This window comes from Sebastes umbrosus, chromosome 6, assembly GCF_015220745.1.
Source record: "Sebastes umbrosus isolate fSebUmb1 chromosome 6, fSebUmb1.pri, whole genome shotgun sequence".
Classification (NCBI taxonomy): Eukaryota; Metazoa; Chordata; class Actinopteri; order Perciformes; family Sebastidae; genus Sebastes; species Sebastes umbrosus.
The window spans coordinates 6,964,449-6,979,612 of NC_051274.1; the positions used below are offsets into that span (position 1 = coordinate 6,964,449).

A 15,164-nucleotide genomic window follows, 5' to 3' on the forward strand; every position below is an offset into this window, starting at 1 on the left:
ATGGGGCTGGGTTCATTGTGACACACAGGTGTCCTTCATTTAAATTACTGTTAATTACTCATCATTGTCCCGCCTCCAGCAATGCGTCACTGAACCATTTGATATCATGGAAATGCATTGCTCATGTTTTAAAGCCTGTTCATTCAAGTAAATAAAGTGGTATCTTTTTCATCATTGTGTTGTATTTTTTTAACCACTTCAAAAAGAAATATCACGGGCATTATTCAGAACTGCCAAATTAAATTGATTTTGGCAATATTACAGATGAAATAAGGAAAATTTCACACCAATTTGCACCAATACATTTACAATATGCATGAGTTCTTGCTTAATTCACTCAAAAGGCCTTAAGCTATTTCCCCCCTTGTTTGTATAATGCAGAGTGCAGTCAAAAAACTCATCATCTTCCATTTGTTTGCCTGTTTTTCTTGAGCAGATTTGCTTTAGGTTTTTCACATCTTTCATGAGCTCAAAATCAGGTAAGTGGAATAACAATGTGTTTTTAAATTTTATTTTTTAGGTATTTGAACCCAGGCCACTACCAAGGAAAGGACTCCGCCTACATGGAGAACACACTCTACTGGGTGAGCTAGAGGTCACCCCAAAGGTTGAGGTTTCATATCAGGTCTCAAGCTTTGCCACCACATGGATGCATTACATGTCAGCAATCCAGCCAGGGGAAAAACATTTAAATTTAAATTACAATTGGTACCATGTATTAGAATTTAGACAATTCTTCTGTGTCTTAGAAGAAAATGAAAAAACAGAGATAGGGTAACAGCAGTAACTATACTGCTCAGTGAAGATGAAACTTCATGAAAAATCCAATGTAACTCCAGAGATAGTGTTGGTATTGGCCAATTTAATCTACTAGAAAAGAATCATTTACAATAGGACACATACATGATGTAGATTGTCAAAAGCTAAGCATGTTTGAAAGGTCATTAAGACAAACCTTTTAAAAAGGCCTTTGTTCTTGGTTGGCATCTGTTGGGGAATATTCTGCCTTCATTTTAACCTTAAATCTCTTCAGCTCCATCCTCGGTTGAGGAACTGCTTTTGGAATATCCATTCCTGAAGTAAGATTTAAAAAGGGGAGTAGAATTTCAGATCAGATGTCTGTAGTAGAATAATTAGAAGTATTAGAATTCCTGCTCATTTTGGTGTGGAGGGAAATGAGCAAGTAGATATTCTGGCCAAACAAACACTCAGAATTAAGAATATAAATTTACAAGTTCCATTAAGTAAAGCTGAGGCTTTAAGCCATTCATCAGGACATTATGCACAAACAGTATGGCAGGAGTACTGGGATGATCAGGAAACTGGAAGGCATCTGTACAATATACAAAAACATGTTGGGCAGGGGCAGGGAGAAAGGTGGGCTGGAAAAGAAGGGAAGAAAATGTCATGACACTATATAGAATAGGCAAGCACCCAACTGGGAAATACACACACTGTAACCAACCAGAAACTGTTGGACATGCACTGATACACTGCAGGAATTACACTATCCAGAGGAATAACCTTTTTCAGTCACTAAGGAAGGGAAAACATCAGGACTTTTCATGGTCAGGTCTCTTGGGGAATACAGCAGCTAACATATACTGTGAAATTATTAAAGGTCCCATATTGTAAAAAGTGAGATTTTCATGTCTGTTATATTATAAAGCAGGTTTAAGTGCTATATAAATGCAGTGAAAGTATCGAAACGCTCAATATACGGAGAAACACACACAGCTCGTATTCAGAAATTGTGCGTTTGAAACAAGCCATTAGGATTTCTGTCCATTTGTGATGTCACAAATCTACAATATTTCACAGTTTTAAACGAAAAAACATTCTAAATGTGTCCCAGTTTATTTACTGTTGCAGTGTATATATGTGAATGACATCAGCTGACAGGAAGTAAACATGGATCCAAACTGTTGCCTAGCAATGCAATTCGGTTGCAATTCCATTGAAATGCACTAAAACGGAGCGTTTCAGACAGAGGGTAAATACAGGTATATTCAAGCTGACAGTATGAGGAAAATAAAGGGTTTTTTAAACATTAAAGCATGTAAACATGTTCTAGTTGAAACCCAAAATACAAGTATGAACCTGAAAATGAGCACGATATGGGACCTTTAAGTTTTTAAGACAAACTGATTTAGTTAAACGAATCTAGAGTTTTCCTCATTATTTTTTTAAAATCTAATTTAATTGTGTTGTTTCTGCACATTCTCCTGTCTTACACTCCAGTCCAGTAGGTGGCGGTAATGCACCTTTAAGCTGGTTCACCAACCGCCAATAAACACACAGAAGAAGAAGAGAAGACAGTGGTAGAAGAAGAGTGAACGGAGGGTATGTAGTTTAACTTCTCAGTGTGTCTCCAGGCTTTATTAATGTCTGGACGGTCTTGTCCTGCTGCCTTTAACCCCTCTCCTACAGCTGCCTGGCTAACAACAACAATAACACCCTGTGGTTAGCTGTAACCTGTTAGCCTCGGCTCGCTGCACTAATGTTCACAGACCGACGGGCCTGCTGCCACATCTCACTGAACTGCGCTGATTTCTGTCGCGGAGTTATCGCGATATTAAGTCGACTAAATCACGGATAAGTCAACAAGTAACGGTGATGTTAGAAAGCAGCATGTTTGAAAGCATGATGATTTGATGGGATTTCATTTGTCTATTTGTCCTCCAGTCATTTTCATAGGTTGATGAAAGTTGTAATACATGTCGTAATAGCTTGTGTGTGTGTGTGTGTACAGCTGCAGGATGGACATGTCCAGTAGGCTGGCGGTGGTGCAGCAGCTGGCTGAGAGCTGTGGAGTCAGTACAGTCCAGCAGGGCGTCCAGCAGGTCTGGAGGCTGCTGCTGCTCTGCCTCATCTGCAGACTCTGCTTCAGACTGGGTGAGCTGCACTGACTGTATACATCAGCTAGTAGGAGCCTTCACATTGAGGCTCGTCTGACCCACTGACACTACTCCTATCCAAGATTTACACTCTGATAATCAGGTGGATCCTGTAATATTTTGCTGCCTAGTCACATAAAGTGACAATGAAACTGAAAAAAAAAAAAAAAACTTTTCAAAGTAGATTTTCCATGTCATACATGTTTATTTATTTAATTTAATTTAAAGGGACTGTTTGTTAGAATCAGAAAGGCTTGTTAACAGCGACACCTGTGGCCGTGAAGTCAACGAAAGTCAGCGTCGGGCTCGCGCTTGCTCCCGATAGACATGAACGAGCATCGCTCAAAACAGTGAGGCAACACACGTCAGCTAAAACCACAATATCACTCTATATTTCACCTGCTTGGCAGTAATGTTAGCTGACCAGACAAAGGTATCTCCATGAATCACTGCTGATCCTAGAAGTTACAAACAGTCCCTTTTAACCTTTATTTAACCAGGAGTAAAAAAAACAAACTAATTGAGATTAAAAATCTTTTAGAAGCACTTTAAAGACATTCAGTGAGACCAGCTCTCGCAGTTTCAGGTCCTTTTGTAACTGATTCCAAGAAGATGGAGCAGCATACTTGAATGCCCTTTTGCCCAGTTCAGTACGGACTTTGGGGACAGTTGGTAGGATTAAGTCCTGTGAGCGAAGACGGTAACTTCCTGTACTTTTTTGAAGAAGAAGAATAGCCTTATAAATAAGAACAGGCCAATGGTTCAGTCTACGGGTGGACAAGGCAGACCATCCTAACCGAGCATAGAAAGAGCAATGGTGCGTAAGGGCTTTACAATTTGTAATAAATCTCAGTGCTCCATGATAGACAGTATCCAGCATGTGTAGGTTCTGAGAAGATGCATGTATAGAATTTCAGTTTCCACCTGGACCTGGTTAAAATCAACACAAATTCAACTAATTTTGATGTGATGTATTTCATTCAGATGTAAGCGTCATTAGGGAAACAAGAGGCCGTTGAACTTGATTGTAATTCATTGTATTCTTCCTGCTTGTGTTCCTCAGGAGGTTTGTCCACTGTAAAGCATGTAGTGTCCGTGTTGGCTGGGATGTACGGCCTCTTCCTGTTCTTTGAGCTGCACATGCTGTGGGTGCTGTCGCTCGGTGCACTCTGTTACCTCGTTCTGCTCCTCAGCCGACACTCCAGCAGCAGAGGCCTCTTCCTTTCAGCTGTCATCCTCATATACCTCCTTGTTGGGTGAGAAAACACGGCAAAAAGTCACAGTTTCCTGGAAACTGAAATTTAATTATTGAAGCTTTCAAATAAAAACAGACCTGGATGTGCCCATTGATGCAGTATACGGCAGGCCGTTTTAACATTTAATAGCTAGACAGGATATTCATTATCTGCAACGTCATTTTGCCTCGTCAGAATTCTAATTCTAGATATCCCTAATTCTATTTTAGGTAGGCATAACTCTAATTTTAGATATCCGTAATTACGTGCGTGGTTCAATTTCGGCAGACCAGATTTGACTGCGCACGTGTTGTACCCCAAAGATATGACGCGTACTCAGCCTCCTTCCATAGGCCTTGACTAGAGATGAAAGATTGCAATTATTCTTGGCCAATTCCGAGTCTGACCTGCCAAGTGTTGTCACGATACATGAATTTCTAACTTCGATACAATTCCTAGAAAAATATCGATATTCAATACCGTTTTTGATACCTCAGGGTAAAATTTACAAAAATTTTAAATTTGTATTAAAAGATAAATAATCTTGGGGCTAAAGTTGCGTAATGGGAACAGGATTATAGGACCTTCTCTCACTCTCACTCAAACAAATCTCAAAATACAAGTGCTCCAGGTTACTGGACTAATACAATCCAAATGAAAATGAATTGCAGTATATCCCACTTTATCTTCTGCTTGAATTATTGCACGGTCAACGTCGTCATTTTTCCTTTTGTAGTTTAACAATTTCCTCAGTAATTTTGTGCAAATTCCCCATTAATTAATTTCATAAGAAGTTCTGCAAACCTACAAAATGTCTGTGTAGTATTCAAGTCTTGTAATATTACTTTTCTTCTTCATTTCAGAGAGCTGCATTTGATTGACATGGTGACCTGGCACAAAATAAGAGGTAAATATCCCATCATTTTTTCTGAGAATACTGTTTTGCTTTGTTGTTTTCTTGATTTGAATCTTGTTTTCTACACTACTGCTGTGTTCCATAGCTGCCACGTTATGTCTGGGATAAAGCTTCTCTGTTAGATGATGAAAAAGAAATTGTAGTGTTGTCCCAGTGTGTTTTTTTTTTTTAGTGATGATGATGATGATGATGATGATGATGATGATGATGATGATGTGTGTGTGTCAGGCTCTCAGATGGTGGTGGCCATGAAGGCGATCTCTCTTGCCTTTGACCTGGACAGAGGAACAGTGGGCAGCCTGCCCTCCCCAGCTGAGTTCCTGGGCTATGTTTTCTTTGTGGGCACTGTTGTCTTCGGTCCTTGGATCAGCTTCTCCAGTTATAAGAACGCCGTTGAGGGCAAAAAACTTGTGAGTAGTTCATGCTTCCAGTTTCCCCCTGTGTACATGCTATCCATTCATGTATAGTACTGTGGTGGTAATGAGGTGGTTTGTTCCTCAGAGTTGGTTGTGGCTGCGTAATTCCTCCCTCAGCCTCCTGAAGAGTCAGATCTGTCTGCTGGTCTCCTCCTGCATCGCCCCTTACCTCTTCCCTTTGTTAATCCCCATCTATGGAAACGCAGTCACTCAGAAGTAAGGCAAATTTTCATTTGTCCTCCTGCAACTAAGGTAGTTTTGCCAATACAACAGCTGTTACTATACACTGGTTTGTGAACATACTGTCTGTCTTTCTTTCCCTGCTTCCAAGATACATTTGAGAAAGGTAAGGCTTGTTTTCAGGGTTAGAATTTACTGCTTCCCCCCCCACAGGGTCCCATAAGTCTACTACAGTGTGTTAAAAACAAATGATTATTGGATCTGGCTGCTCTGCTCCCGTCATTACTGTGTTCCTACTGCTAGAAAGCACTTGGCATCTGTCCAGAGGTCAGTTTAAAAGAGTACTGTGCTTGATTATATCATCAGTATGATGCTACAGTAATCCACTATCAGGTACTTAGACAAAACATTTTGAACTCAAGGTCCATTTACTAGCCTTTTCTGGAGCTTTCAACTGCATCTTCATCAGTGGATGTAGATGGTGTCATCATGTGGCCTATGTTTGGATCTTAAAGGTGCTAAATGCGAAATTCAGAGCATTTCTATTGCCTCCGCACGGCTGTCAACATGGCGGCTCAAAGCTAATGGTGCTAACAGCGCTAACAGTGTTTACCTGGGGAGGGGGTCAACTATATCAAACTCAGATGTGAGCTATCATTGGATGATCAAGATGATAACACTTTCCACAGAGCAACTGGTTTAGTGTATCAGTTTGAGCCAGAGCATACAGAGGCGTGCAGAGCTGGACAGGGAAAGGACAATTAGAGTCTCAAAAATATTTTACCCAACAAAAGCAGCACACTTTGGAATGACCAGCACAAACAGAGGTTGTAAGCAGATTGTAGTTATTTGGATTTGACATGCAAAACCACTAGTATAGTCCTTTATGTCATGCGATAACAAATGAATGTGTATTGGCTGTTATCGTGCGACTGAAGTTCACCACTCAATATGGACTTCCTGTATGTCTATGAATCCATGTTACTGCAGAAAAGTGGGAAAAAATCAGAAAACTTAAGTGCCAGTCAGTAATCTGTGCCAGAAGAACACCTAACTTCAACTCAAAGGAGGTTAAGATGTCCTCTTAGAAGAAGTTCAAGTGAAAGTGATCAAAGTGTTTGAGTTGCGAAGCAAACTAAAGATAACGTATGTCTTTGACTTGTGTGTGGTGTGCTGTACAGGTGGCTGCGAGCTTATGAGAATGCAGTGTCCTTCCACTTCAGTAACTACTTTGTGGGCCACCTCAGTGAAGGCACCACCATGCTGGCTGGAGCAGGCTTCACTGAAGAAAAAGACAACGTCAAATGGTAAGTTTAGCTGGGGGCTGAGCTGAGGGGTGTACTACAAAATGAGATTAGTGGGTTAGCGAGGTATGTTGAGCCTAACGTCAGGAAGGTCACAAAAGGTGTCTCTCTTATAACCCGGCTAGATTGCCATGGTCACTTTTGCTGCTCCGGAGGAGTTTCAGATTTAAATCAGACAAAGCGTCTTTTACTAATCAACTCCTTTGGAAATGGCGTCACCGTTCTTGCTAAATCCCGTGGACCTTGATGCCTGAGCTGTAAGAGGTTCTCTTCAGAGAGTGTTTATAGACCAAATAGATCCGCTGGCTTTTCCAAACGATAATCTCTAATATAGATTCTCATTTGAGGGACTATATGCAAAGTTGTACATTACTAATGCATCTGAACAAAGCCGTGCAATTACAGTAGTGCAATCTGTATGAATTGCGTTGCACTTTTTTTCCACGGGAACTTGCATGCATTGACTTGGGGATGTAGAAAATCAGAATATTAACTCTGTGTGCCGTGCTATTCGCCAGGTTTTTCTTGTTCTCACTGAACTACTAAATATGTTTGTAGTGTTCTCTGGCCATTTGCCCGTGCTGGCTCTAAAAGAGCTGCTGTTATCCTGTAAAAACGTCTACCAATCACTGCCTCGCGTTCCGCTTGGAAAGAACCAATCGGATGCCTCCCTGCCCGTTCTTGATGTAGAAAACCTGGTTAACAGAGAGCTGATAACTACTGTCGTGGAACCCATTATCTCCGACTAGGGCTTTAGGTTTTGTCGAGCCAGCTAACGCAAAGAAAGCCTGGCTTTGTCCAACTTGCTTAGTAGTACACCCCCATACAGACCACATGGAGGGCTGAATGAGTGAATGCCTAATACTATATTCCCCAATACTATGTATCTGTGTGTTTTATTATGCAGGGATATGAGTGTGGTGAAGCCTCTCAGTGTGGAAATGCCTCGCTCCATGGTGCTGGTGGTGACGTCCTGGAACATCCCCATGTCCCGATGGCTGAAAACCTGTAAGTCCTAGCCTCCACTCAGTCTGTTAAACACTCCAGAATCATTAAACACTACTGCCCGATACACAAAGCCCACAGTCTTTTTATCCTGCTAGATGCTGGACTTAAGAATGGTGAAGTTGGTCACACACTGATCCATCCCGACCTTCATGGAACGAGAACTACTGGCCAGACATTCATGGTTCCCAGATGATGTTTTCTAATTACGGCTCATATTTTCACCAATCGATTAGCGTGGCCAAAAGAATTCACAATAACAATATTATCGAGATATCAATATCGAAAATGTGAATGACATTACACAATCCCCCCCGCCCCCACCAGATTAATCGATAACGAAAAAATAGCTAGTTGCAGACCTTCTGGTACTTACGCTGTTCGGCTGCTATTAGGTTGTATCACCTCATTGTCACATTAAAACACATTTACAATTTTGTATTTACATGTTTTGTATGAAAGTTACATTAAAAATTGTAATTATATACAGTATAGGCATTATGTTTTGTTTACTGTGTGTTGTTCCATGTTCATCAGATGCCTTTAAAAACGCCATGAAACTGGGGACTTTTCCAGCCATCCTGGTGACGTACACGGCCAGCGCCTTACTGCATGTTAGTAAGATGATATATTCTTTTCTCCAGAGCCCTTTACAGTATTTGGAACCATTCTAAGATACAGTATGTTAGAGACAAGTATTCTTTTGTTGGAAGCCCATCTACTTATATTTCAGTATGATAAACTACAATCTCTTGCCATCCATTTGTGCCGTGTGTCTTTAACTGTTCACTCATAGAAAAGCTGAGAATGCTAAGGTTTAACACACAGGTAGACCATCTGTAGTTCTACTTTTCTCTGAACACAAGACACTGATGTTTAAAATAAGAAGTGCATATCATTGAAAAATGAATTTGCTTAGAGATATTAGGGCTGGGCAATATATCGATATTATATTGATATATTGTGATATGAGACTAGATATCGTCTTAGAATTTGGACATTGGTAATCCGACTTTTTCAGTCCTGATAGCGATACCTGGGCTTGAGTACCGATCCAATACCAGCGTCTAATTAATAAGCTGTATGCCTCACTGTGTGGAAGTGACTGGGATCATTCTTTAATTTATAAGGAAACATTAGGCTGGACTTAAATATTGTTTTAATAACTTTGTAAAACAAAATGTAACACATAAATACATAGATATACATTTATTGAATTGTTATTTATTTGTAAACCTTTTTTTAATGCAGCAACACATTGGTCAAAAGTTAAACAGGAATTTAATTCCACTGTGCAGTATATCGTAATGTGTACTGTATATAATACATGCATTTAGAATTGCATTGAATAGAATGACCTCATTGTCATCGATACCTGATCCAGCTATTTGAGTCAGTATCGGTCCGAAATTGGTATCATTGCATGCCTAATTGCAATGTGGCATAAGTCTTGTCTTTTCCTAGTTCTAATGGCTGCGTTATAGTAAAGTGATGTCATTTTCAGAACTTACCGGACTGTTCTAGCTGTTCTTGTTGTTCGCATTTACCTACTTAGTCATTATATCCACACAAAAATCTCATTGTGTAAATATTTTGTGGAAACACCAATCCTACAATATCGTCGCAATACCGATATCAAGGTATTTGGTCATTTGATTTTTTATGCATATCGCCGAGCCCTAAGAGATATATGTATGTGGGCGGTAGATGTTGAATGATTGACCTTCACTACTTGAACCTAATGTGTGCTGGGTTTTTTTCTTCAGGGTCTGAGCTTTCACCTGGGAGCTGTTCTGCTCTCGTTGGGCTTCATCACATATGTTGAACACGGTATGAAAAACATATCCGCTTGTACATCCGAGTATTTAACTGTGAAAGCTGAACCTTTGAAAGGGAGAATAGAACTATCACTTTCACCTGACCCAAGACTGCTCTAAAGCAGGTTACTCTGTGCTGTGTGTGCCCTGTGTGATGTACTTATGGACTACTGTGATTTTTTTTTTTCTTTTTTCTTATCCTCAGTTCTGAGAAAGAAGCTTGCATCCATCTTCAGTGCCTGTATCCTGTCCAGACCCTGCACTTCTGACTGCAGCCATCAGCACAAGAAGGTACGGCTTAAGCTCTACTCAGCTGTGTGAGCAATGCTGAGCAATTCCGCGTTACATGCATCAATCTTTTACCGTCTGTAGACGGAGCACTTGGCACCCAACAACACCCCACCCTCCCACCCCATTAACATCATTTGGAAATAAACAACAGTTGTACAAATACATTGTCTAATTCCCCAAAACATCCCCATTTGCTTGGCTTAATAACATGCACAACCCTCATATTCATTTACGAATCATCAATTTAGCGTTTTTAAATGGGAATGTATTTGTGAATCTCATCGGATTCCTGTAGGTCCTTTTGAGACTGTTTCACCACGCTGTTGTTTCTCACACAAAATCTGCCATCCAGCTGCCTGTCTATGAGAGCCGGCTGTCAATCACTCGCAAACGTCAATCAAACGGTCAAACTAGGCAGCGCTGATCAAATATGAATCAATATTCTGTTACTGTAATGCCTATTTCACGCCTCAAATGTTTTCAGAAACATCTTGTAGTGTACTGTTAAACTGTAAAATGAGAAAGTTTGTGACCCGGCAGCCATGTTGAGATCAGTTGAAGAAATACCAAGCACTGCCCACCAGCCGGAGAACAGCCAATAGGAAACGCTCTTTCTCTCTGAAATGACCTGTGATTGGTCAAAGTCTCCCCTCACAGAAGATTTTTTAAAGCCTGGAAACAGAGCCATGAGGAGGAGCAGAAGTCTAGTTATCTCTCAGAACACTTGAATTACAATATGCTGAAAGGTTATTATTGAATTTTTGCCCAATGATGCCAAAAATATACTGCCTACCCCCACTTTAACTTGTCACGTCTCTGTAATTCTGTGAAAGAGGGAGAGTTCGCTTAATACTTGTGGATTTATTGTGGTGTAGCACTTTAAGGTTCTTTGTATTAGATACTTAACCATCTTGATTTCATTTGAATTGAATAGGAAAGTACCTACTGTCCTGGTGTCTGGACTTATCTGAGAAACTTCTGATGGTGTTTTTTTTTCTGTTGGATGATTTGTCACAATTTTGCTTCTCAAAAACATAATAGTAGATTAAGTATCCAGTAGCTTTGAAGAGTAACTTAACGTCAGGTTAAAAAGCAATGTTTTGCTGCCTTCTCTGGTTGAAAGTTTCAGCATCACTGCTGGATGTGGTCAGAAATAGACTTTGTTGCACCTGTAACCACACCCAGCAGAGATGTCACAGGGTCCTGGAGTACACCTAGCTACATCTCTGCAGCAAGTGGAGAAGTTAAACCACTGGAAGTCGGCAAAGATTTTCAGGGGGTGTTAAGTTGCTTCTTAAGGATTAAAAAGATTGAGAGACACTATGAAGATCGTCTCGTGGCTGTTTCACAGTTTATTCTTTTATTCTCTCGATCTGTAGGAGTATTGGGTGATGTTGCTGAATCTGGTTTTCAGCCTCCTGGCCATCTTCCACCTCACCTACCTGGGCTCCATGTTTGATCCTGGAGTTGACGAACAGGAAGTAGAAGAGGTAAGAGCAAGTTGAGGACTCAAGGAGTCCAAGGAAAAAGGAAAATGTATATGCCTTGTAAATGTCAACGAGATATAGCGCAGGACACTTGTGAAATGAAAAGTCTATACCAGGAAAGGAAGGGATTATGCCCTTTGAGTTGCTGGAAGGCTTTTAATGTGAAACATCTGTGCAGGAAGTGTTGAGTTTAATTGACGGAGGCTGAACAGCAAAAGTGAAGAGATTACAAAAATACAGTGAAGGAAACAGAACTTGTGTTAGAGAAGTGAAGAGAGAGCAGCAGAGTGGTGAGTATGACACGACTGTTATACTGATGGAATTAGTGCTGTGGAAATGTACATTATACTGAATGTATCAAGACTTCATGTAAACATGGAGGATGTGTTGGGTTTAGATTGACAGCAACATTCAAACAGAAAGTAGATCAGAAAACAGGGTGGCTTTAACTAAAGTATGATGGCATGTGCTAGTAAAACAGGGACATTAGAGATAAAAAGGGCAGTGGTGCAGTGGTTAGCACTGTCACATCACAGCAACGGGGGTTCTTGGTTAGCACCCACTCCCATCTGTGTGGAGTTTGCATGTGCTCCCCGTGTCAGCAGTTCTCACAGTCCAGATTCATGCAGGTTAGGTTGATTGGTGACTCTTAAATCCCTGTCAGTGTGAATGAGAGCATCAATGGTTGTGATTGACTGCCGACCCGTGACCCTAAAGGTAGCGGTTCTCAAACTATGGTACGTGTACCACTGGTGATGGTACACTCCCTCTAGTGGTAGGTGGAGGAATCTCTGAAATACTTTTTACAAATGAAATCAAATTAATTAAAAAAACACATAATACTATCAAAATACTACTTCAAATGAAAATACATTACCATGAGATCATTGAAATGGGATTTAAAATAAGTTTCGGCTTTGCTGTGATATTTTTATTTTGAAACAAAAAAAAACTTATGCACACTCTACCACCCCGCCACGTAGCAGCTACGTAGTTGGGTAGTAGTGCGTACAAACATCCACGATTAGTTACAAGCTAAACTGTGATGACAAGATAGTAAGCGAAGGTAGCTAAAATGATGAAGGGTTCAAAAACACTACAATCGTGGCTCCAAACGGGAACTATTATTATGTTTTTATGGAAGAGTTTAAGTGCCAGCTCTAGTGCTACCCCTTTGTACAGCATGGCTGTGGCTGACAAAAGTCAACAATAAGTAATATTATTATTATTATTAGGAATAAATTAGCTTCCTGCGTGAACTGTGCTTTGCTGAATAGGGTAGGCCTACGCTACTGTATCTTAACATCGGTCATAATGGTGGTACTTGGAGAGCCAAATATTTTCCAAGGTGGTACGTGATGTAAAAGGTTTGAGAACCACTGCTCTGAGGATAAGCGGTTATAGATAATTGATAGATGGATTAGAATAAAGGCCTCTCTCTAATATTAGCCAGATTCAAACAAAGGCCTCGTTCTCTCTGCAGTTGAGGTAACTGTTGGAGAATTTACAATTTTGGATTTGAAGTCTCACTATTGTTCCAGGGCACATGATTGCACCACACACACCACAATGATGATCAGGCCTGCACAGACTGAGAGAGGGGTCTTAACGGGCTACTTTTTCCATTGACGTGTGCTTGTTTGTTGCTCCCGTTTGCAGGGTTACGCAGCCATCCACACCATCCAGAGGTGGTCTGAGCTGAACTGGGCGAGCCACTGGGTGGTGTTCGCCTGCTGGGTCTTCTACCGTCTAATTCAGTGATGTCATTAGAGCAGCAGTTGGGAAGGCCGGCAGACACCAGAAACTTCATAATACGACGGGTTTGTCTTGGTGAATATCAGGAGTGTCGTTATCTAACGGAACGAAGGATGAGGATCTGCTCAAGTGGAAAGGACATGTGGGACAGGCGGAGGACTGAGGTGTGCTGAGGTGGTTTACACAGATCTCTGGATGCGAAGATGGTGTTAATAAACAAACCTCTTTAGACCCGTTTAGAACTGTGACTAATCTGTTAAAGGAGAGATGGATACCTACAGTATACTGTACGAGCCCTGTGAAATAAACTGCAGAGAAGGATCCAATGGTTTGATTGCATTGACAATATGACTGGAAGAAAGAAAAAAGAAAGAACACTCTGTGCACGACCTCCGAACAGACCCAGCAAAGCATCCATTTACTTTTGCCTGTAGACAACTGATTGGAGACAGGCAAGGGTAACTGTATTTGGACCGTAGAATTAGTTCCATTGTAATGTTGCTGTTGGACAATGTCCATGTCCAAAAAACATTTCAGCAGTTTAGCATGCTTTGATACATGTAGTTTTTTTTAAAGGGTCCATAACTGTCATTATTCATACTGTATGTTCTTCTGTTACAACGGAGTATTTTTGTACTGCTGCTATTATGTTATGTTTTTGTATTTTTTCTCTTTAAATGTTTCTGTAAATGTCAAACAAACTCTGGGTTTGTGATTGTCTGTAAACATCATACTGACACAGCCAGGATGTAACCCTGAACTCTGGTTATTATATTTTATATATTTTTTGTTAACTATAATCACCTACCTCGATTTAAAAGAAGAAAAACACTTAATAAAGTGAGTAATCATTACATTTATGTAATGTATTTTTATAGGGACAGGTATATAGCATGGACCGGTACATACTGCTGCATTTACGGCTTAAATCTAGTCTGCAACAGCCGTCTCCAAATGGACTTTTATATAAATACACACAACTCAACAGTAACATACAAACAGAACAACACAGTGACAGTGACACAAACACAAAACTATCAGTCCCTAATGAATCACCTGTGACTACATGTCTGAGTGAGCCAGAGTTAACTGAGCAACTGAGAAGCTGGTAGAATAGAATAGAAAGCTTTATTGTCATTGTATTAAATACAACGAGATTCACAGTTGCCACTTCTGGTCAGTGCTTTAAAACAAATACTTGACTAGACTGAACGAGGCAGATAAAACGTATAACAGGTAAAAATCACACAGTTATAAAGCAATATAAAACAGATAAAGTAGATGTAATAAATAAATATAAACAGAAGTGTTACACTAGAGTATAAAATATAAAAATATATGTTATGTAAACAGAGGTAATTGCACTTGTAAAATAGGTAGGGTAGATGTAATAAATCAAATGTAAACAAGTTGCACTTGAGGTGTATTTGTATGGTCAAATAGGCATTAATGGTTAAGTTGAAATAATTAACATTCACATTCATTTGGAGTGGTGTTTGTGTCACCTAATGAAGAGAAGCTATGTTTTTGGTCTCCACACACTGAGGGGGAATATTAACTCTTTAGCTTAGGGTTTATCAGAGATAATTCACTGACAACAGCTGCAGTAAATGTGCCGTAAATCCGAAAACAATATGCTAAATCAGACTAAAAAACGTTCACGTTATTGATTGACTAGCGGCGCTTTGACTAACCTATGCGGGTTTTGAATTACTTGTTCTTCTTAGATGAACATCTAGCCTCTTACAGAATGGACTTGGATCCCCCACCTGTCCACTTACCTGTATCTAGTCAATCATTAATCAGACAGGAAGCATTCAGGTCAACACGGAAACAACAGGACATAATCCAAACAGCCCCG

The 15,164-nt window shown here is 40.2% G+C and overlaps 1 protein-coding gene across 3 annotated transcripts; it reads left to right on the forward strand.

The window, feature by feature from the left end:
* The first annotated feature begins 2,225 nt into the window (after positions 1–2,225).
* Positions 2,226–14,159, forward strand: LOC119490349 (protein-serine O-palmitoleoyltransferase porcupine-like). 3 transcript variants are annotated; one of them, XM_037773687.1, is made up of 13 exons: positions 2,226–2,343; positions 2,753–2,895; positions 3,961–4,153; positions 4,996–5,039; positions 5,277–5,458; positions 5,550–5,680; positions 6,826–6,951; positions 7,856–7,956; positions 8,491–8,567; positions 9,720–9,783; positions 9,976–10,061; positions 11,441–11,551; positions 13,208–14,159. In XM_037773687.1, the coding sequence occupies exons 2-13, from the start codon at positions 2,760–2,762 to the stop codon at positions 13,307–13,309; spliced, it is 1,353 nt and encodes a 450-aa protein (XP_037629615.1). In that variant the 5' UTR covers positions 2,226–2,343; positions 2,753–2,759; the 3' UTR covers positions 13,310–14,159. The 3 variants fall into 3 exon arrangements, with proteins under 3 accessions (XP_037629615.1, XP_037629616.1, XP_037629617.1); XM_037773688.1 differs by lacking the exon at positions 2,226–2,343 and adding an exon at positions 2,351–2,613; XM_037773689.1 differs by lacking the exon at positions 2,226–2,343 and adding an exon at positions 2,351–2,607.
* Positions 14,160–15,164: the final 1,005 nt, after the last annotated feature.